General features: G+C 41.7%; 1 protein-coding gene across 22 annotated transcripts in view; it reads right to left on the reverse strand.

Annotated features, from left to right (window-relative positions):
* RAD51B (RAD51 paralog B) overlaps positions 1-21,992 on the reverse strand; it is a 364,040-nt gene that overhangs the window by 218,483 nt on the left and 123,565 nt on the right. For 20 of the 22 annotated variants that reach the window (XR_014566391.1, XR_014566392.1, XR_014566393.1 and 17 more), the window contains one exon: positions 6,118-6,214. Coding sequence is in view for 15 of the 22 variants with exons in the window: in XM_083747482.1 (XP_083603608.1) it covers positions 6,118-6,214 (97 nt within the window). In the remaining 7 variants the exon portion in view is untranslated. Of the gene's footprint in view, positions 1-2,660; positions 2,729-6,117; positions 6,215-21,992 lie in introns of all 22 variants that reach the window. The other 2 variants (XR_014566395.1, XR_014566396.1) reach the window with 1 other exon arrangement.

A 21,992-nucleotide genomic window follows, 5' to 3' on the forward strand; every position in this document is an offset into this window, starting at 1 on the left:
TCTGGCACTTTCTTAATGGCATACTTTCCCTGGAGTCAAAAGCTGCTCCAAAATCTGAGGTCATCTGTTTAATATAAAAGCATAGGTCATGGAACAACAATTTCAGGTTTCATCAGCCAAGTCCCCGTGGCTTTGAAGAAAAAACAACCTAATAAATTTGCTGTCTTATGAACAAGATAAATTAATTATTATGCTCCTTTTAAAATGGTTTCAAATTTCATCCAGGATTTTCCTCTATTGCTCCTATTTTTATTTTAAATCCATCACTGCTCATTAAGTTTTCAACTTTCTTGTTTGACTTTGTTGCTTGCTGTTCTTGCCTACCAAACATCTGGAGTGGATTTTGTCAGCTGGGTTTAAAAGAAGAACTGTAAATGATGCAATAATTTTAAAAATTAAAGTTATTTATAGCAAGACTGAAGCCAGAATTGTGTTTTAAATGGTTGAAGTTTCAGTTGGTGGGTCTCTAGGAATGTGTAGTGCATGGTCTTTTGCTGCTGTTTTCTTAAGAATTCCCTGGGTGGGATTATGTAATTCCCCATCTTCTATAGGAACCCTTTCGTTCTGCACGTCCTGTGCCTGAAGCAATTTTACTATATCAATATGTGAAATGTTTTCTGTTGGATTTTTTCCCCCTTGTAAGACAAGTCCAGGAATACATTTTGGATTGTTTAAATCAGGATTCATGGATTTAATTCCCAACTCTGCTTTTAAACAAGCATGGTACCAAGGGGATGTGGTATACGCTGTGTAATATAGCTCTACTAATTAGATGATGCAGGACTCTTGGATAAGCTGCCCATCAAAATGCTGATGGCGCCTAACCCTTTATATTTTATCTGAAACGAGGTCTTGTGATCTTGGTGCTTACTCATTGTATGCTTGGCTACAATGACAGATTATTGGATATAGACAAATTTATGGAAGCTAAATGCAAACATAAATGAAGTAAAGATGGTTGCCATGCTTTGTAACTGGAAGAGAGGCGAAGAGGTACCTACTATGGGTGAGTCTGACTGCCCCCTAATCACTGAGGTTCACAGACTGGATCCAGCACTACGTCTGAAACATGGTAAAGAATGCTTTTCAGCAACTTCAGAGTTAGAAGGCTTTTAACCGTTTCTTCCTGATTCAGGTCTTATGACTGCCATGTATGCCTTTTAAACACCAAATTAAAATGCTCTAATGGAGCATTGGTGCACAGCTGCAGCTAGGGAAGAAAGCTATGACTCATCATTGCCTGACGGTTCCTGGAAGGCTATCACCAGAGTGCATGGGGGACTGCGTTTATCCATGCGATAAAACATCTTTTATCTATTAAGCACAAACCAGTTGGAGCTTTGCAAGCCTCAAATCAAATTTTGGGGGTGGGGAGCTGATTCAAGTACAAGCAGGACATAAGGACTGCCTTGCTGAATCAGAACAAGGACCTATTAAGTACAACATATTCTTATTCCAGCAGGACTTTTTCCTCTTTTCATTCTTTTTTATTTAAACTTTTAACTTAAACATGTTCAAAACAATACAAGAATGAAGCAGCACAAATCAGCAATCGTACAATATAGTACTACTCAAGAGGATAATGTGAACAAATCACAGACAAGTAATCACAATGAAAGGAAGTAGGAAGTGTCCTGATCTGTGTGTACCGGCAATGGGTAGGGTTGGGGAATACAGCAAGCATACATGCATTCATACCATAACAATATACAGAATGAATATAACTACAAAGACTTCAAATAAAATCATATTTCAATGGAATGTGCCAACCATGTGTTTGCTTTGTCATATATGTCATGAAGAGCCACCAGGTGGCCTGTCCGTCAACAGGTTCCTTGGCAGCTTATAAAAAGTTAGTATTAACAGCTTTCCTAGCATGCAAACTAATTAAATCAAATCTCAAGTTTCACTTCTGTTTTTCATAACACTGTTTTAAGTAGCAGTTACAGGACCATGTTCAATACAGGGATAAACTTGTAGAAGGAACAATGGGTAATTCATTAATTGGCAGTGTTGAGGCTACAGCATGTTCTAAGAAGAGTTGCAACCTGCTTCCATCTTTTTCAGTCCAAAAAAGCTGAAACCATTGACAGATGCCTTGAATAATGTAGGAGCACCACCTTCTCCACTGAAGGCCAAGCTGTCTAGAGAATGACTCCATGAACTCCAAAAACATTTGGACTTAATTCCTTCTTGTCACACATCTCTACATTCTTAATGGCGTGTTTCTAGGTATGCATATGTAAGACTTATTTGAAATGTGATCGTCCTCCTAGATATCCAGTGTATCTATAGACCGTCAATTACTGTTAATTGTTAATTACTGTTTTTCCATCTAACGCATCAGCATAAATCCCTACTAACATTAAAGCAGTTGAATTGTAGGGGAAAAACAAATTATAGATACTGGGTGGCTGTACAGTGCTGCAGCAAAATGAAATCCAATACCCCATCCATTAGCAGAAACAGAGTGTTGTCAGTTTAGACTACTCAAAGTGATAACCAAAACCAGATATTTATTACCACTCCAATGCATTTAATCTCATGAAACTAATTCCAGTGGATTTGTGGCTACAAAGGCTGTCTAATCATTTATGACTTGTTTAAAACTTGCTAGCAAAATTGGATATTTGATAAATTATGAATCTTTTAGCGCACACCTCCAATGACGCACAGAGGCTATTGCTATCATCAAAAGAAGCTTGCAATTGATTTGAAGACTTTGTGCCTATAACAATGAAGAGAAAAACTCAGCAACTGTCAAAATGTGATTATTCCCTCAAGTACATATAAGTTTCTAACACGCTGGAACATGTTATGCTTGAGATGCTTGTTTAAAGAACTGATCACAACCAAGCAAATGCTCAGTTCTTTGTGCTCAGCACTTTCGTTAAACTTAGTACATGTTACCGTAGCTCAGGGATGCAGAATTCAAGTGTGAACAATTTTTTTACTAACACGTGAGGGTTGTGTCACTACTTATACCAAAGAAAAGTCTTTTTCTTTCAGTTTTTTTATTTCTTTAAACCATTCTGTTAGTCCCCTTTTCTCTCAGCACCCCACAACATAATTTATCTTCTCTCTGCATACCCTGCCTCCTTTTCTCACTGCACCTTACAGTGTGCATGCTCTCCCTCGCTGCTTTTTGCAGTAACGGGGAAATGCACTAGAATGTATGGGATAACAACTTACTGATGCAGTGCTATGTAGCCTCCCCGTAAACAAAACAGAATGGATGCTCAATAGAGTTGAAGTCTTTTAACCTCGCTGCAAACTTTTTGCAAACAAATCAGGACGAATACTCAATCAGGTCACTGGAAGTAACATTTTTATACAACCCTCCCCCCCACAACCGAAAGAAAGGGTGTGTGTTACCCATGTCTTTTTTATAGTTTGCTTATCCACAGGTCTCTCTACAGCCGCATTCATATTATTCCCCTCTTTTTCTCCTTTCTCCTTCCTTTTGTTTATTTCATTCTCTCTGTGTTTCTTTCCCTTCCTTCCACACACCCCCAATCTCCACTCTTGCTGGAGTTCAACAGCACCAGCACACTCTCCTAGCGAGTCATACAATGAGGCAGTGTGTCTTGGGTTCAGCTGACCATTTCAGTGATCTGCTGCCTGATTTTCACAGCAGGGACAGAAGAGAGCTTAAAGATAATAAATGCCTAGTTTCCTCCCTATCCAGTAAGGCTAGAGTATGTTTCTGGATGTAAAATAAGAAAGCAGTTCTGGTTGCACTTTGCCGTGTTACGAACTGCACGGGGCTTATATGGGAGGAAGGATAGCATAGAAACACTACCACCACCACCACCATTAATACTACTACTACTAGTAATATGCTGCAATTAAGGGGTGTTTTTTTGTTGGTTTCTTTGGCTGGTGATATGTGCACCACTGCCACAGCCTCTCATCTTACTTAGCTCAACTCCAAGGCACAAAAACTCATCCAATGCAGGGTCCTCACAGAAAGGATGTAAAAGCTACTAAAGTGGAAACAGCAGAAGCTATATATTGACCTGAACACAGAAGTTCCAGAAGCAATTTGTCCCAAACTAACTCTAGTCTATTTAACAGCCCAAATTCCTGTGCCAAAGCGAGCCTTGTTGAATTCAGTGAATCACTGAGGTTCACTTATCAAAGCATTAAAAGAGATGTGTAGCTATAATATCACCAGGTAAAGCTCTTGAGACAAAAAGAGAATGATTTATAGGTCCTGGCAGTGCTTTTTTCCTGGGGGTACTCCAGTGCACACAGTACCAGCACAATTTTTCCTAGAAGAAAAGCGCTGGTTAAATGTGTGGCACTAACTGTAACAACTTCATGTGAGTACAGGCGCCTTTTTTTTCTAGAAGAAAAGCACTGGGCCCAGGAGAGAGGCAAACTGTAAAGCTAGCATCCCTTCAGCCTTCACAAGGGCACCTTTATTGCATAAATTACTACATCTCTATGTTGCAATGACATTCCAGGAAAAGGTAAATTGTCACTCCACTTGCGTATGACCAAAGTCATTATCCCACATGAAAGAAAAGAAAATTGAACACAGTCTAAAACTAGATCTAGCTAACATGAACATAACAAATCCGCCTTTTATAGATAAACATTTGAGGGTGGCAGCTGGTCAGAAGAAGTCTGGGCAAATTGTTTTCCTAGTTTCTTTTGAAGATGTGTGAAACCCATTCTGGTTCCCTTATACTGAATTAGACTTGTTGCACATTTTAGTCCTGCAACCAGTCTTTCTATTTAAATAGTAGCAGAGCCTGTGGAATGAAAGAGTACCCTCATCACCCTTAGCCTGTTATAGAATTGATTTTGACATTGTTTTAATACCTATATTATCCCTATAACTCGACACATTACAGAACAGCAAGTATATTTGCCGCTGGGTGTACCTATGGCAGGGAGCCATGCCCAGCTCCCTAGCCATGCCCAGCTCCCTAGCACACATCTCTGCGCAATACCTGCATTTACAAACATGGATTTTTCATACACATGTGATACACTATACTGTATGCACACAATATAATATGCAAAGTTACCCTTGGTTTCAAAGTATGTCCATATATGGAAGGTATATGCAGTTCCTAGTACAATGTTGGAGCCTGCTAGCAGGTACTCAATTGCAATGTAGAAAACAGCATACTAGTAGCAGAATTTTCTAATTGCTTTTAGGAAGTTTTTCTATTTAGGAGTAAGTAATGCATAATATATATTCATACTTTCTGCCATCAGGTTTCTATTGAATTCCTTGTCAATATTACTAGAGCACAACTTTCAACTATTTCTCTGTGAAACTGTTTCCTAATGCGAGTTGCAAGATGCATCGTTTGAATGAATAGATCACAGATAAGGTAAAGGACTCAGAAAATTGCTTTTAATTCTGTCACAGACTCTTGTAATTTCACTTTGCCCCAGTCCTACAATAGGTATGCTGTAAGGGTAAAAGCTATAAAAGACTTAAGATAGTAAATAATTTGATACTATAGTGATAGGTGCACATGGTTTGATGGAAGATAGTGGACCAATTGCATCATTTCCATATCCTTATCTGATGCAGGTTTTTAACAAAATTAGGCTGTGTTACATCACACACAAGTTTCTACAGCATAATGAAGTATTTAGGTCTGCACTGTGCTATACAATATGTGAAACAAAATCATTGCAGAAACATGAGTATTTATTCTTTATCCGACAGAGCCAACTTGTTCTTTTGAGTAGCTGATAATTACGGCCATTGCCTCGTGTTCCTGTACCACATTAGATCAGCAGAATGATCCAACTATTCCCTCAACTACCTTGCCTCTAACAGTGATGGGAAGGTTCTGTAATTCACCAGGTTGGTAAGTACATAGCAATGTTTTGAAGCATGCTACCATACAAAATGTGGGGTAAACAAACCCTTCTAAGGTTCCAGCATGCAGATCAATACCATTTACTGGTCTTAAAGAATGAAACTCTAAAAGATGTTTCAAAGGGACTTTGAATTCTATCTACATCTTATACTAGGTCAAATAACCATATTTGTATTGCTCCTTAAATATGAAAAAGAGACTTACGAGTAGTAGTGGAGATTTGTGTCAGGGTCAAGTTTCAACTGTAATAAAAAGGGTTGCTTACCTTCAGACAGAGAGAAGTCATCAGCTGGAGACAGCAGGTCTGCCTGTACAGCAAGGCCATCGCTCAGCCACGTGGTAATCTGATTCGTCAAGATAACCTGCAAACAGACATGGAGAAGGAAAAAGTATTAGAATTACAAGAAGAATATACAGTGGTAGCTCAGAGAAGAATTGGAATGTATATAGGCAGACAGGCAACCCTCAACACCCACCCTAATTTTCAACCACTTCAATTCCTTCCTAGAAATGTTGGATCAACTATAGTAGCATCATAATAGACTGCTGCAGAAAGCAAATCCTTTCAAGCAATCTTTTCAGATTACTTATGGGCTTCACATTACACCTCATATCTCCCAGGTACGAGAAAGGGATGCCTTTGTTGAAAAGGAGTAATGGTACAGAAAAAACAAGTATGTAGGAGCCAGGATGGGAAGTGATGAGTGTTTAGGGCCCGGTTGGTGCGGGTGTGCATAAAATTCAAAAAAGCAAATAGGAAGGCAGTTTAAGAGCCAGATGGGTATATACAATGAGGATCCTGGAATATCTGTTAAGCTTATAATATAGGGTGATGCATGACTTCAAAAAAATCGGACAGATTTAGTGAACGCGACAAACTGAACTGGGCCACCTCATCATTTCAAGTGCATGCTGTATAGAGCCAGTGAGGTAAGATGACATTGCTAGTCCCAGTCAGTCTGGGCTAAAAACAAATAAAGAATAAAATACCATGGAAACAAAATATCACCAGAGCTATCCCATCTTTGTAGATCAATGTTAGAGCACCTACTTTGTATGCAAAATGTCAAAGGCCCCTGGTATCTCCAGGTAGGGCAGGGAAAGCCTCCTGTCAAAGCTTGGAGAGAACTGCTTGGAGAGAATCAATGGTCTGGCTTAGTGTAAGAATTGCTGCTACCACGATAGTCTGGAGCACCAAATATTTCCATGTTGTCTTTCCAAGAGAGTGATTCTGTCAGGATCTATCAAGATTCAGGTTAGAAGCCTTCTGGTCTATTATGCACTGGGGTCCCATCTGCTGTTATGAACTACAGATAGAGCAAGAAGGTAGAGTATTATTTCCCACATGGCTCCAGCACATAGCTGTCAACTTTTCCCTTTTCTTGCGAGGAATCCTATTCGGAATAAGGGATTTTCCCTTTAAAAAAGGGAAACGTTGACAGCTATGCTCCAGCACCTCACCACCAGTTTCCTCTTGAGCAATCCTGGCTATAAAATGTATAGTGTAACTAATTCTAGATCATGCCTGAGCCTTTGCCTGGGCAAAAAAACCAGACTCTATTCTGAACATGACTTCATAGTTGTACATCTGTATTTCTGCCTGGCTTACTTGCCCCTCCTATAGCTTCCCGTCTGACTGATCCTCTATCAGGTTGCCACCTTCTTAGCATGTCTGTACCAGCCTACATGCTTGATCCAACCCTTGCTTCTGTGGTAGGTAGTGTACAGAGATGGAATAAAGAACAGTTTGATATGTTATGTGTCTGTGATGTTGCTTTATTTAAAGAGATCAAACAGCGACACACACATATTATAAATTTGTAAGGCTGTTGTCATGCTGCAGTTTCCTTGACTACCAATAGGTGATCAGGGAAACTCTAGCGTAGTGACAGAATAGCAGGCAGGCAGACGAGAAGCAAGCAGTATAAGTGACAGGCAGCCCAGGTGAAATGGCAGACTGAAGCACCCCTCTCCTCCCATTAAACATCACTGGAGCGGCATTTGGAGGATAGGTGGTGCTTTACAGAATGGTTTGCCAACCTGCTCTCTGAAGCACCTCACACAGGTCACTTTCGGATGTGTATTTGTTTATCAACAATGCTGAACTTAGAGCTACCCTGACTGCTACCACTGAATCTACTGAATGATTGCCCATTTTTGTTACCATGAGATGAACCACCTCTGCTAGATGAAGTGGCTAATTGGATAATGTACCACCAACAACAATTAAATTGAACATAATGCAATTCACGAGTTTGATGGGATAATACAGGCATGTTATATGTAAACATCAGAGCCCCATAGGCTAACCAATGAAAGAAAAAAGGGCAAGAGTAGATTGGTATTGGGGGATGAACCAGTCCTAATTTTACCAAACCTTCCTTGCACAACAATATATTAAACATCGGCTAAGATGGTGATCTCCATTAAGTGTACTATATAGCCTTTTACACTCTCAGAACATCTTTTCTTTTATTTAGACCAGTGATGGCCAAACTTGGCCCTCCAGCTGTTTTGGGACTACAACTCCCACCATCCCTGACCACCGGTCCTCTTAGCAAGGGATGATGGGAGTTGTAGTCCCAAAACAGCTGAAGGGCTAAGTTTGGCCATCACTGGTTTAGACTCTAATGTAAACCCTTTAAGTCTAGAGTTGCCACAGATATCTGAAATCCAAACTGCATTTCACCACAAATTTACAAGTTTACCTAAAAAAATCCACTACAGATTTTTCTGGGTTCCTGAAGGTCTCCAAATGAGGTATGCTTCATGATGTATTTGTGCAATAGTGAAGCAATGCTTAGAAGCTGCTCCTGCTTGACACAATTGAGGTAATTTGCATCACCCACACTAAGTTGGAGGTCATGGAAAGAAGGGCCCAGTTCATGCCCTACATTTACAGGCTTCACAAAAGGCTTCTTACCATATTACAGGCTTCATACTGTATTACAGTGTGGTATGCTGGTTTGACAGCCATGGACAGAAAGTCCCTACAGAGGGTGGTGAATACAGCACATGACATCATGGGCTGTCCCCTGAGTTCGCTAGATGACAGCAGGAGACTGCTGCCTCAGGAGAGCGAGGAAAATTCTTAGGGACAACTCACACCCCGCCCAGCACCTCTTTAATCTCCTACCGTCAGGCAGGAGATACAGAAGTATAGTCAGCTGCACCAATAGGTTAAAGAACAATTTTTATCCCTGAGCTGCTGAATGGAAAAAAAATAATGCTGCAATTGACTTCTGACAAGCACACAGAGTGCGAACAAGACTGAGTGTGTGGGGGAGGGGGTCGTTTAATTTCACTGCACACAGATGGTGTAGTGACAATAAAGGCTTATTATTATTATTATTATTATTATTAGCCTGTGAGTGTGCTTGTCCCAAATCCCAGCATACTCTGAGGTAAGTCCTGATAGTGCTCACAGTCCCGAGGGCAATGCTAGAGATGAGTCAGATGCTCAAATACAGCTTCAGGTCCAATGCAACGAGAAAGGTTCTAAGTCAACCCAAAAGACCAGGTTCCTGTCTCTGAAAAAGATCCAGGGTTGGAATCCTAGTCAGTCGCAAAATCAAAGTCCATTGGAGTTCCCAAAACAACCAAACCGTGGACCATCAGTGGTGGAAGTTCAGCAAACAAGGAGTTGTTACCTTGCTTCCCTTTTATTCCTGCCAATCTTGTTTGATGCACCTGAGCTTGTTCCAGCTGAGTAGCTGTATCTCTCCCCTTAATGAAGCATGTGATCCTCACCTGTCTTGAGCCTAATCAAGCTAAGTGGCCACAAACCTCCTCCCAGACTTAACAAATCCCATGATCTTCACCTGATCAACTAGTAAGCTGGGCTGTGGTCTCTCGCCTGCCTCAGTCTCTTAAAAGTGCACTTCCCGCAGAGTCCTCGTGGCTCACGAGGAGACCCTCCCCGGGTCAGAGAATGTCAGTGAAGGTGGGGGAAAGCCCCAAAGACACTGGAGGTACAGCAGGGCTTTGTTTATGCTGCTCAGCCTCCCTGCCTAATAGCAGACACTTTCTCACATGTCCTCCAGCCTCCTGCCAGCACCAGAACTTGAATTCTAGTTGTGGGTATTTTGGGTGTGGATTGAAGAGAAAGTGGCAGAGTTCACGTTTAGAGGGTGCTCCCCACTCTAGCAATTTCATTTATGCGGTCAGGAGCCTGGAACGTAACCCCAGTGTAAGAGGAGTCACCTATTCACCAATTCCATATTCACATTGGTTTAATGGGATTAGGACCACAGCAGATTCAGCATTGAAGCAGTGTCCATTGACAGCAGTATGCCAGTTCCAGATTCAAAATCCTAATGCAGAGCCAAAGAAGACGGAAATGTTAAGCAACATCCAACAGAAACAGATGTGAAGAAGAGGAATAGGACATATTTCAGATTAATGTACATGTCTGTGCACACTTACACATTATGGCATGGTATAAAGTTTTTATTGGCAGATATTTGCACTGACTACATTATTCACAAATGTCAAAAGAACCCATGAGTGATGTGGTCATCCCACATTTGCTCCACTATAAACATTGCACAATGCCATTGTGTGTTTTTTTGTGTTCAGTGCCTGTGTTCAGTGCCTGCTTTCTGTGTTCGGTAGGTTGTTTGTTTGTTTGTTTGTTTGTTTGTTTGTTTGTTTGTTTGTTTTTTGAAAGCACACTACAAAATCAACAATTTAAAGTGCCTAACATAAGACACCAATATACAACTGCATTAGTTTAAACGCACACTTTGTGTAAATCTGTAGTCCCTGGCGTTTCAAGAAGAAAGGTGTCCAGAAACTGATTTATGACTGCTTCTACAGAAAGGAATAAGCAAGCTATTTTTGCAATGCATTTTCTCAAATACATCTTCTGCCCTCCCCAGGACCACACTGAAACTACTAAATATTACTCTGTCATCCTTGTAAAACTAGTTGAGTAAATAAGGCATTTTCTGTAAACTTGTGGTCTCAACCTCCTTGTTGGTTTATTGCAAAATTAAAGGGAACATAGTACAGAACCATCAATCAGTAACCAGCAAAGGTACAGAGGCTTTGGAATGCATCGGAATTAAGGGGAAGGGGGAAACCTCACATGAAATGGCTATTATGAGAACAGGGCAAAATTCCCCATTTCACATGTAGCAGCATTTAGGAAAACACTAATTAAAGGCTTCCCATTGAGATGGGAGAGTTAGTACAAAACACTTAGATGACTCCAAAATGGCTTTCCCCTGCATTAGTGCATGTTTCTTGCTGTTTTTAGTGCACTCCAGCAACACAGTAGAGATAATGAGGTAAAAGCAGCCGTCATTTTCATATGGCCAGGACAGTTACTCAGCATGTTGCAGAGGAATTGTTTTTTATTTTAATTTTATTTTCTATTAATCTTCTCTAGGGCAGCAACTTAATTCCTATTTGGCAGAAGGGATTGTGCATCTCAAAACCCTGAGCTATGAGTTTCTCCAGCCCAGAAATGTCAGCGCACTTAGCAAGCAGCGCTGCTGAGTTTTATGACATGCTGATAATTGGTTGAAATAATAATGCCTAAAGTCTGTCCTTTGGTGAAGAAGCAACTGCATACAGTATTGCTAAGAACACCAGGAAACCATTTACCAACTCATCATGAGAAGGACATCATAGCGATGCACTTGATATGTTGAGCTGGGGCAATGGCCAGTATTTGAGCGCAGGGAGAGCAGCTGTGTTCAGCCTTGCACCTGCTGCAAATGACAGGCAGGGGTTACTGACAACACATAACTTAAGACTAGACATTGGATTAACAACTTCCTTTGGCTCTGGGCTCTCTACAGGTAAAATCTGCTCCATGAGCATTAATAACAGCTTGCCACACATGGTTGAACAGTTGCCCATTACCTCATCCAGGCTTACAGTAAATCACTGTGATATTAGCACCTTTCAAAAGAATTGGTGGTCTTTACACAATCACATGGCTGGGTGTTTATAATGAGAAAAGCTAGCTTCAAGGTAATAGTTCAACCCTACAACATCAGACTTTCAGACAAAAGAACATATCCAATTGGTGTAATCACAGAAATAACACTGCCAGCATTAGAGCTCCTTCTTGCCAGTGTCACTGGAGTTGGGAGTTTTCTATAGAAGATGGGTGCTGGAGGAACTGTTCAGAGCCTCACGACAATCTCAGAAGTGTTCTCAGAAGTGTTGGCCAAAATGGAAAAGGGAATATTTTATTCACTTCCAAAACAATGCAACTCAAAAGGCTTTGTCTCACTCAAATTAGCCCATTACTTCTCTAGCTGTCATTCATCTATATTTACACCCACTAATCCCCAGGTAGTTGACAGGGAAGCATGTGATTGCTTTTCCAGCATATGGTAAACCACAAACCTTGAAATTCACCAGACTAGTCATAATGTCCACATTTCCATATTCTTGTGAGATGCTACTAGATTTTCTCAGTTTGGACAGGATAATAGCACTGAAGCAATTATATTCCATAGCACATAAACAATTCACATAAATAATACTGCATCCTAATAACAAAACCTCATCCTGAGCAGACCACTTATTAGAACACTAAACTCTAGCACCTTTGATTGAAAACTCAGGGTTCATAAAATTGTGGAAAAGTTGCGCCCACATTGACTAAATATGGCAATTCCACAATATGGTTTAATAAGGAAGTAGAAGTAGACTGGACCCACTTCCAATTCCAGCAGCATGCATAGGCCAAGACTAGCTCCAGACACAAAATCTGCATAGCCAAATTCAACACTTGAGTGCAAGAATTACAAACATATAGGTTTGGGGTTTTTTAATGCATACTTCCCAAACTTTCATTTTACTGCTGAACTGCCACATTTAAGTGTAAGAAGATGCCAGGTGGTATTATCATTATCTATCTATCTATCTATCTATCTATCTATTTATTTTTATATGTCTTGCAAGCATGGGAGTATGCTTGCTGGGATGATTCAAGTACAGTGGTACCTCCGGTTGCGGATGGGATCCATTCTGGAGCTCCGGTTGGATCCCGAGGTTTCCGCAACCGGAGGTGCCTGTTCTGCGCATGTGCATGGCATGATAGAGCGCTTCTGCACATGCGCGAGCAGTGAAGCCCGGAAAAATACTTCTGGGTTTGCCGCTTTCGCAACCCGAAGTTTACGTTACCCGAGGGTGACGTAAGCTGAGGTTCTACTGTATTATAATGGGAGAAGTGCTGTAATGCCCACATGACTCACTTGGCTTTCAACTGTATCAGTGTTGAAAATGTAGGTTCTCAGTAAAGTAGCTAAAACTGCCTGTGGCACATGGGCATGAAGTCACATAAGTAGCTAACTACTTGAATCAGCCCACCTCAACAGGAGTGAGACAGGAAAACAACATCAACTTCATTCCTCCCAATTTTTAAAATAATCCAGGGTCACTTGAAACAAACGCAATATATTTTGGGGATGGTGGCAGCTATTGACTGCCAGTCTCTCTTTTTCCTTTAAAATGGCTACTAGCATGTTAGGATAATGATCATGCCTACCCACATGAGATTACAAAAAAGAAACATCAATCCACTCACACCATCTAAATTGTGTGATTGGTTCCACAATTAATTGTTGCAAAGCTTTTGTGGACAACGTTGGGCTTTCCACTTCTATGGCCCAAGAGATGAAGCAACTGTCTACCCAAGACCTCAGCCCAAATTTTCCCTACCTACCAACTCTTCTTTCTCTGCAGCTACTTTGTCACCAAATAAAAAGTGTGGGGAACTTCTGGGGCTCTGATAAGGAGCCTCCTGGTTTGTACAGCCAAACCTCATGTTACGTTTGCTTCATGTTACGTTTCTTCAGGTTGCGTCCCACGGCAACTTGGAAGTATCAGAAAGCGTTACTTCCGGGTTTCACCGCTCGCACATGTGCAGATGCGCAAAATGATGTCACACACATGCGCAGAAGCAGCAAATCACAATCCATGCATGCACAGATGCGGCCACTGCGGGTTGCGTTCTTTTCATGTTGCGAACGGCCCTCCGGTACGGATCCCGTTTGCAACCAGAGGTACCACTGTACACTGATGCCCTACAATGTGAGCTACTTGAGGACACTGAAGGTCCTCTAGATACAAGCATGGGCCCATTCACCAAGCAGTTCATTGGTTCTCCCAGACCTACCTATAAATGCTTCAAGCTGACTAAGATCTTGCTTGCGTAGTTCCTTAGTCTTGCTCCAGGTCTCTTCTAGCATGTTCCTTGCCTGTCTTCTAACTTGCATGCATCCTAATCCATTTGTCCACCCCTTCTTTCTGCTTCCTACCTGCATACTTATCTGAGCATATCCCTAAGAAGTTTAATTCATACTCTTGTCTGTAACAGATTTTGTCCTTCATGTTGCATACCTGGTCTCAACCCTACTAAGTCTTGCATTCCCTGTATCCCTGGTTCCCTATGGCTCAGAACTGACAGAAGGCAGCTTCTGAAACAACTTCCCTAACAAGGGCAACTGAAGAAGGCACACCAGAAGACAAAGACAAGGAAAGGGCTGGGGGGGGGGGATTAAACACCAGTGCAAACTGGCCTCTGCATTTAGTTCTGCATTAGAGAGGGAAAATACCACATTATACAATTCACTTTTAAGCGTTTTCTGGGAAGTGCAGAGACTGGATGCAAGTCTGTGCCAAAGGCTTAAAAATAATCACAAGAAATTAATAAGAGTTCTACAACAAGCAGGGAAAACACAAAACAACACACAAAAATGTGCTGCTCCCAAGCAGCTACATGTCTTCAAATTGAAACTACCACCACCCAGAAATAGCCTCAGGGTATTGCCTTTCCTCCTCTATGAGCAAGGAACGCAGCCAACACAAATGTAACCTTCAAAACCTACCCTCCTGCCCCCCGTGTTGTTCTACTCCACCAAAAAAAGGTCTACGTGCCTTGAGGGACTGCTTCATATCCAAACAGCCCATGCATATGCAGCCTGTACAAACCTGTTTGCAGAGACATGCGCAAGACATCCCCAAAGGCCAGGGCGGATCAGATTGCCTTGCCTCTTCCACATCCTGCCAGACTCCCAGGGCTTAGGGGTTAGTTTCAACATGCTTTTCCTATCCTCGAGAAAGTTGTGAATAAAAGCACAGATTTCTGAATGGAGATTCTTCATCCAAAAATGTGAACTATCTAAAGTAGAATGGACAGTCTGTATAGAGCAAATCTGCACTGTACTTGGTTGGTCAAGATACTCTTCATTTAGAAGATGCAAATGTTTTATTGGTAAATTACACAGGGTGTTGTTTTTTCACTACAGACAGCTTGAGGTGGGAGGAAGCTATTTTGCACAGTCTCCTGAATAGGTGTTGTCAGGGGCTCAGGAGCAGAGGCAAAGGGAAGAGAGGAAATGGAGAGCGAAGGGGAAGAATCCGAGGGGAGCGTAGGAGAAGAGGACAGTGGCCCGAGGGATTCCATGAGCCTCTCCAGCGAATCGGAAGATTCACAGAAGGGGGCGCCAGTGGCCAGGGGTAGGGGGTTCCCAAGGGGAACGCCCCAGGAGCAAGGGGGCAGCAGGGACTCCCAGAGCAGTAGTTGGAAATCAGGACCAGCTTCCCCACCAGAGCAGAGTGGGGGGGAAGAGTCCCAAGTATCGGGGCCAGTGCATTCCCCACCAGGGAGAGAAGACGAGGCAGGGCTGACCACGCCTCCATCGGAGAGTCGGACAACGGAGGGGAGGTCAGATCCGGCCAGTATCACGGAAGAGGGAAGTAGTGACAGAAGTAGTGTAACGGTTAGGAGAAAGGTCACTGGGTTGGCGCGAGAGGCAAGTTCAAATGTACAGGAGCGCGGGACAGCAAAGAATGAGGATTGGGAACCGGGTCCTAAAGCCCGCCGGAGGGAGGGGGAGGAGCTGAGCGACTCAGCGTCGGAAGAGTCCAGAAAGGGCAATGCCCCAACGGGCAGGAGGACCCAGAGGAGGAGAGAGCAGCGGAAAAGGTGGAGCAGGGCTAGGATCTTAAACTGGTGTCAGAGGGGAGGAGACTCAGACGGGACTTCGCCGATCTAGGGTTTAAGACGTAGGGCTGCACGCTGTGGCTTTGAAATGGAAACTGAACTTCAATAAAGACTTTTGTACATTACGACAGCCTAGCGTTGGTCCTCTGTGAGCTGGGACCTAGAGGCAGCTCTGACAGGTGTGCTTATGTTAGAAAACCAAACAGTTCACAATGCTATTGGACTGCTGCATTCTATAGCTCTGTGCTCCTAGTCTAGTGATGATTGCTGGAAGACTTTAAACTGTGGACAATTTGTGGCCCTCAAATGGTTAAGATGTGGGCCATACCGTAAGGTTGTACAATAGTAACTGTGTCATATGAAACAACGTGTAGGTACATTTTATGGCAGGAATCCACCTCTAAATGTAGCACATATGTATACACCTAAAGAATTGGGTGGGTGTCATAACACACACACACCCCGCATACAAGCTTTGCAGAAATGCACTGTAAAACCATGAAACATCACATCTGATTAATTCTTACCAATTATATGTTTTGAATTGATGTTTGTCTGTTTGCTATGCATTTGGGCACCTCTTAAGATACATTAACCAAGCTTTGTATGATGGTTCCTAAGACCAAGAAGCAAGCTTTCGCCTACGTTCCAATGCAACTGAACACCATTTTGATTCAAGTCAGCCGACTACCATCTTGATTCTAACCAAATTTTGCATAATGATTCCTGACATCAAGATTTTCATCTATGACAGGATGGAAATGGACGCCACTTTCAAATTAAGATGGCAGATAGAATCATTCAAAACTGGATTAGTTTTAACCACGGATTTCAAAATTGCTGAAGACATTCTTATTTAGACACACCTACCCATATGTTGAGAAAGCTTGGATGGCTACTGTTCAGAAATCCACAAGTCCCACTCTCCTTCCCTATGTCAAAGAAGAAGAGAGAGCTTACACCAAAATACCTGCCCAAGCAGGGGGAGAGAGAACAGAGATAGCGCCTGTCTAATACAGGCAGCTCCTCATTTATGTGGGAGTTACAATCCAATGCACCACACGTGCTGGTGAAATTGTGTATAATTGAAAAAGACTGCAAGCGCCCCACTCCACCCTTTTTGTGACGCGTCAGTGACATCTTTATGACGTTTCTGGGTCACTTCTGGGTTTGACCCGATGCACGTATACATGGTCGTGCACCTATTGGAAGCTTGTAAATGGGGGACTGCTGTATTCAAGAGGAGAGGATTCTAAAGGGTAGATGCCACAATAACAAAGGACTAATTCCTAAAGGCAGAGTGCAGTGATCAATGGTATATAAAGAGTGATGTGATCTTTCTGCGCAAACAGTATGTGCATAATTTTTAAAAGTCTAATAGAATGCAGAACACATATTTAAAGAAAAGCTAATACCTAATACTTTATGTCTGATGAAACTTCATGGCACAATTTTTTTAAGTTTGTAAAACATAGTGTAAATGTAAAAGATTTTCCACTGTAGTGAAAGCAGCCATTTGCAAACTTTAACTTCACCTGCAATTACAGATACACCGTAATGCTCACTACAAGTTATATTTTTGTGGTGCTTTATATGGCTTTAAATAGTAATTTATTATGCACATGACATGTAGCTTGTAAATTACTTTGGGGAAATAAATTCTTTAAAAGCTGTATACAGACAGATAGCAAAGCAAACACACAAAATTTGGATGGTTCTTAACAAAATAGAGAGGCCATGTATATACATTATATATAAAAATCTAACTTGTATGAAAGAGATTGTCTTACTGGTTACGCTAGTTTGAGGTTTATGGCATTAGCTTGACTCATATGGCCCTTTTCTAGATAAATTACTTCAGTTAGCTGTTCATGGTTTTCCAAAGCCAACCAGGCCTTGTCATATTTTAAAATAAATCCTAATTAACTTGTTTAGTAAAGAGACTAGCTCATGTTGTTCCATTTCCAAACTTCACTGAAGCACAAGTGGGAAACACCCCACAAAGAAAGAGTCCAATGAGAACCTAAGAGCCCTGCTGTATCAAACCAAAGGCCCATCTAGTTTAGCATCCTGTTCTTCCAGGGGCCAGCCAGATGCCAATGGGAAATCCATACACAGAACATAAGCACAATTGCGTCAGGATTCTCAGCACAGGGTATAAAAAGACAGACTGATTCTGATACTAGGGCTAATGGGTAGTCATAATGATTAATACCCTGCATATTTTGTAATAGAGCTTCATTAACTCTAAAAGTTAGGAAAGTTACCAGGATGTCTCTGTTTTCCTAATCTTGATGCTGTTTTTGCTCCAATGAACAGCTGTTTCTATACATTATAGAAAAGTTATTTAGTTTCTCACATTATGTGGTGTACTGAGGTGGCCACATGAAAGATGCCTTGAAACATAAATGGGGCATAAAAGAACTACGGATCACATAGTTACTTGACAGATGTGTCTTTTCTGGTGTGTGTGTGTGTGTGTGTGTGTGTGTGTGTGTGTGTGTGTGTGTGTTTGTAAGGAAGGACTTGGAGAAGCAGTAAGTAGGCAACAAACTTGGAGTGTCTTTACCAGCTTCAACTGGCTGCCCAGATGCAATGCTATCTGTACAGGGATAATCTACTTTCAAAAATCTATGTTCTGGTAAATTTTATGTTAGGACTGTTGCAATGCATTATATGTGGGCCTGCCTTTAAAGAGAGTTCAAAACTATAGCCACTGCAGAATTTAGTGGTCAGATTACTGAGTCCAGAAGATCTGAGCATATTGCACTGATTCTCACCCAACTGCACTGGCTACCAATTAGTTTCTGGGCTCAATTTAAAGTGCACAGGACCCCAATACCTCAAGGACTGCTTCTCCCCACTAGAAACAGCCTAAACACTGCAGTCTTCATCAAAGGCACTAGTTTTTCTGCTATACTGCAAAACACAACATATGCCTCTATCTATGCTGTTTTTAAAAGATCTGCCAAACATGTATCAACTAGAAAACAGTTTGGCATTTTTAAAATTAATAAGGCAAAATCCCCTTAGCTATTGGCTTTTGCCCAGGTATATGACGGAGATCTTATAAACTATATTTTACTTGACATCTTGCCCATAAAGATTTCCACAATTTAATTTCTGAGTAAGTTTCTCCCGTCATAAGGGCATTGACAATTTCACTTACATGCAACAAGGAGGTTTGTTCCCTCCTTCATATGAAAACAGAGAGACTTGCTATTTCCATCTATGCAATAATTGCTTTTTCTTAGAATGCCTCCAAATCATCCTAGACTTATAAGAAAGTCACTGCTTTTGCCTTTCTTTCTCCCTCCTTTACATTCCGAGTAGATATAAGGAATTAATTAAAAGTTAGCAGTCTCTTCATGGTTTAAAACATTAATAAAATCAGATGTGAGTCATGTTTCCGCTCCTACTCTTCATTCCTACTGTCACAAACTGTGGCAACTAGGCAAGTCAAGCGATCTTTCATACATCCTAGAATCAAATCACACTTTCTCTGCCATTTCTAGACATTCAAATGGCTTAGGAAAGTAATTCCCAAGCTACTGTTCAAAACCAGAGAGTAAACTGTAGTTGACCTCTGTAACAGACCAAACCAAACCTCCATGTGACAGCTTCTTCAAGTGTTCCAATGCTGATATGGATGGGAAATCTGATGACAGCTGAAATGTCAGCTGACTTTGTGGAAGGAAAGGTCTGTCAGCTGTTCCCCAAAGACATCCATGATGGGGGGGGGGGGGTGTTCCATAAGATTTCAGGCAGTAACATGCTTTGGGTGGAAAAAAGCAATCACATTTTGTGAAGAGTGAATTTCTGAAGAGAAATTCAGGAGAGCTTGGAAGAGAGTCCAAGTATTTTAATGTGTACATTAACCTTAATTAGGAACCTTTTGCTCTTATGATGGTTTCACAACACTAATTGTGGAAAGTGTATATTAAAAAATCTCTTAGTTTTAATTGAGCTCAGAGTGGGTGCTTCCTAACTGAATACTCTTTAGTTACAAAGTTTAGGCAGGTTCCTTGAACTATGTATTGTAGGCTAATGCAGGGCCTGTACAGTTTCATGGAGGTTTACAAACCAGGTTTTGGACATCCCTGCCTGGTTCAGACATAATAGTTATAGAGTGTTATATATCAGGGGGTTGAACATCAGATGTTTTGGATTGGAATTTGTATTATCCCTGACCATTAGCCATGCAGGGGCTGATAGGAAGTTCCTAACAACAGATCTGAAGGGACCCCCAATCCTATATTTGTGCATCTGGTTCTCCCTGCCTAAGTGCAGAACCTTACATTTGTCCCTATTGAAATTCATTTTGTTAGCTTGTGCCCAGTTCTCCAGTCTTCAAGGTCATTTTGAATTCTGATTCTGTCCTTTGTGGTATTAGCTACCCGTCCCAGTTTGGTGTCATCTGCAAATCTGATGAGCATGCCCTCAATTCCTTCATCCAAGTCATTTATAAAGATGTTGAACAACAACAGGCCCAGGATAAAGTCAATAAGCACATATAGTGGTAAGGTAAAGGTAAAGGTACCCCTGTCCGACTCTAGGGTTGTGCGCCCATCTCACTTAAGAGGCCGGGGGCCAGTGCTGTCCGGAGACACTTCTGGGTCACGTGGCCAGTGTGACGAAGCTGCTCTGGCGAGCCAGCACCAGCGCAGCACACGGAAACGCCGTTTACCTTCCCGCTATAAAGCGGTACCTATTTATCTACTTGCACTTAGGGGTGCTTGCAGACTGCTAGGTGGGCAGGAGCTGGAACCAAAAGACAGGAGCTCACCCCGCTGTGGGGATTCGAACCGCCGACCATGTGATCGGCAAGTCCTAGGCACTGAGGTTTTACCCACAGCACCATCCGCATCCCCTACATACAGTGGTACCTCAGGTTAAGTACTTAATTCGTTCCAGAGGTCCATGCTTAACCTGAAACTGTTCTTTAACCTGAAGCACCACTTTAGCTAATGGGGCCTCCCACTGCTACCGTGCCACCGGAGCACGATTTCTGTTCTCATCCTGAAGCAAAGTTCTTAACCTGAGGTACTATTTCTGGGTTCGCGGAGTCTGTAACCTGAAGCGTATGTAACCCAAGGTACCACTGTAGATAGATGTCATCTAGCTGAGAATGTGTACTAAGATTTTTCAAAATCTTTTGACAAGGTAACTCACCAAAGTCTCCTGAGTAAACTTAGAAGACATGGAATAAGAGGAGACATTCTCTTGTAGATCAGAAATTGGTTAAATTGCAGGAAGCACTGAATGAAGAGATGTAAAAAATGGAGTCCCTGAGTAAGTATCAAGACCTGTGCTTTTTAATTTGTCCACAAACAATCTAGACTAAGGGGTGATCAATGAGATGGCCAAATTAGCTGATGATACAGGTTATTAAACCAAAAAGAGATTGTTAAGAGCTCCAAAAGGACCTCTTCAAACTGAGTGAATAAATAGTGAAATGCCAACTCCAATTCAATGTCAACAAGAAGTGATGTTATGCCAGGTCAAAAAAATCTTAAATTCAACTATACACTCATAGAATGTGAATTGGTGGTGACTGAGCAGGAATGTCATAGTGGATGGGAATATGTCAACCCTGTGTATGGCAGTTGAGAAAATATAAACAATCATGCCAGGAATAATTGGGAAAGTAATTGAAAATAAAACCGCCTGTTATCATTATGTTGTTATACAAGTTCTCTTGTGCTTGGGTCCTGCTTGTAGGTCTCCCACAGGCATCTGGCTTGCCACTGTGGGAACAGGATACTGGACTAGATGGGGCATTGATCTGATCCAGCAGACTAAATCTTAAATGTTCTTAAAAGGGTTGAACTACAATCTAGCCTCCCCAAACAACAAAACATGGAATTATGTTGTACCTGTCTCATCCACCCACCCACCCACCCACCCACCCACCCACCTAACCAACTCAGGAAATAATAGGAGATTTGAGAGTTAATAAGATGGGGAAAAGGAAAAGGCGTAGCTTAAACTCTCTCTACCAGAGCACCACTTCCCAGAACTTCAAAGCAGTAGCATGGGGCTACTAATTGATTTTTTTGAAAAACACTTTGGCCCTTAGTTCCTAGCAACAGAGTTTTGACTAGACTACCTACAGCCTAATGTTGACAGAGACTGGAACTCTTGTAAACCAGACATGCTACAAGAAAAAA

The sequence above is a fragment of the Podarcis gaigeae genome, assembly GCF_964106915.1.
Source record: "Podarcis gaigeae genome assembly, chromosome: 1".
NCBI lineage: Eukaryota > Metazoa > Chordata > Lepidosauria > Squamata > Lacertidae > Podarcis > Podarcis gaigeae.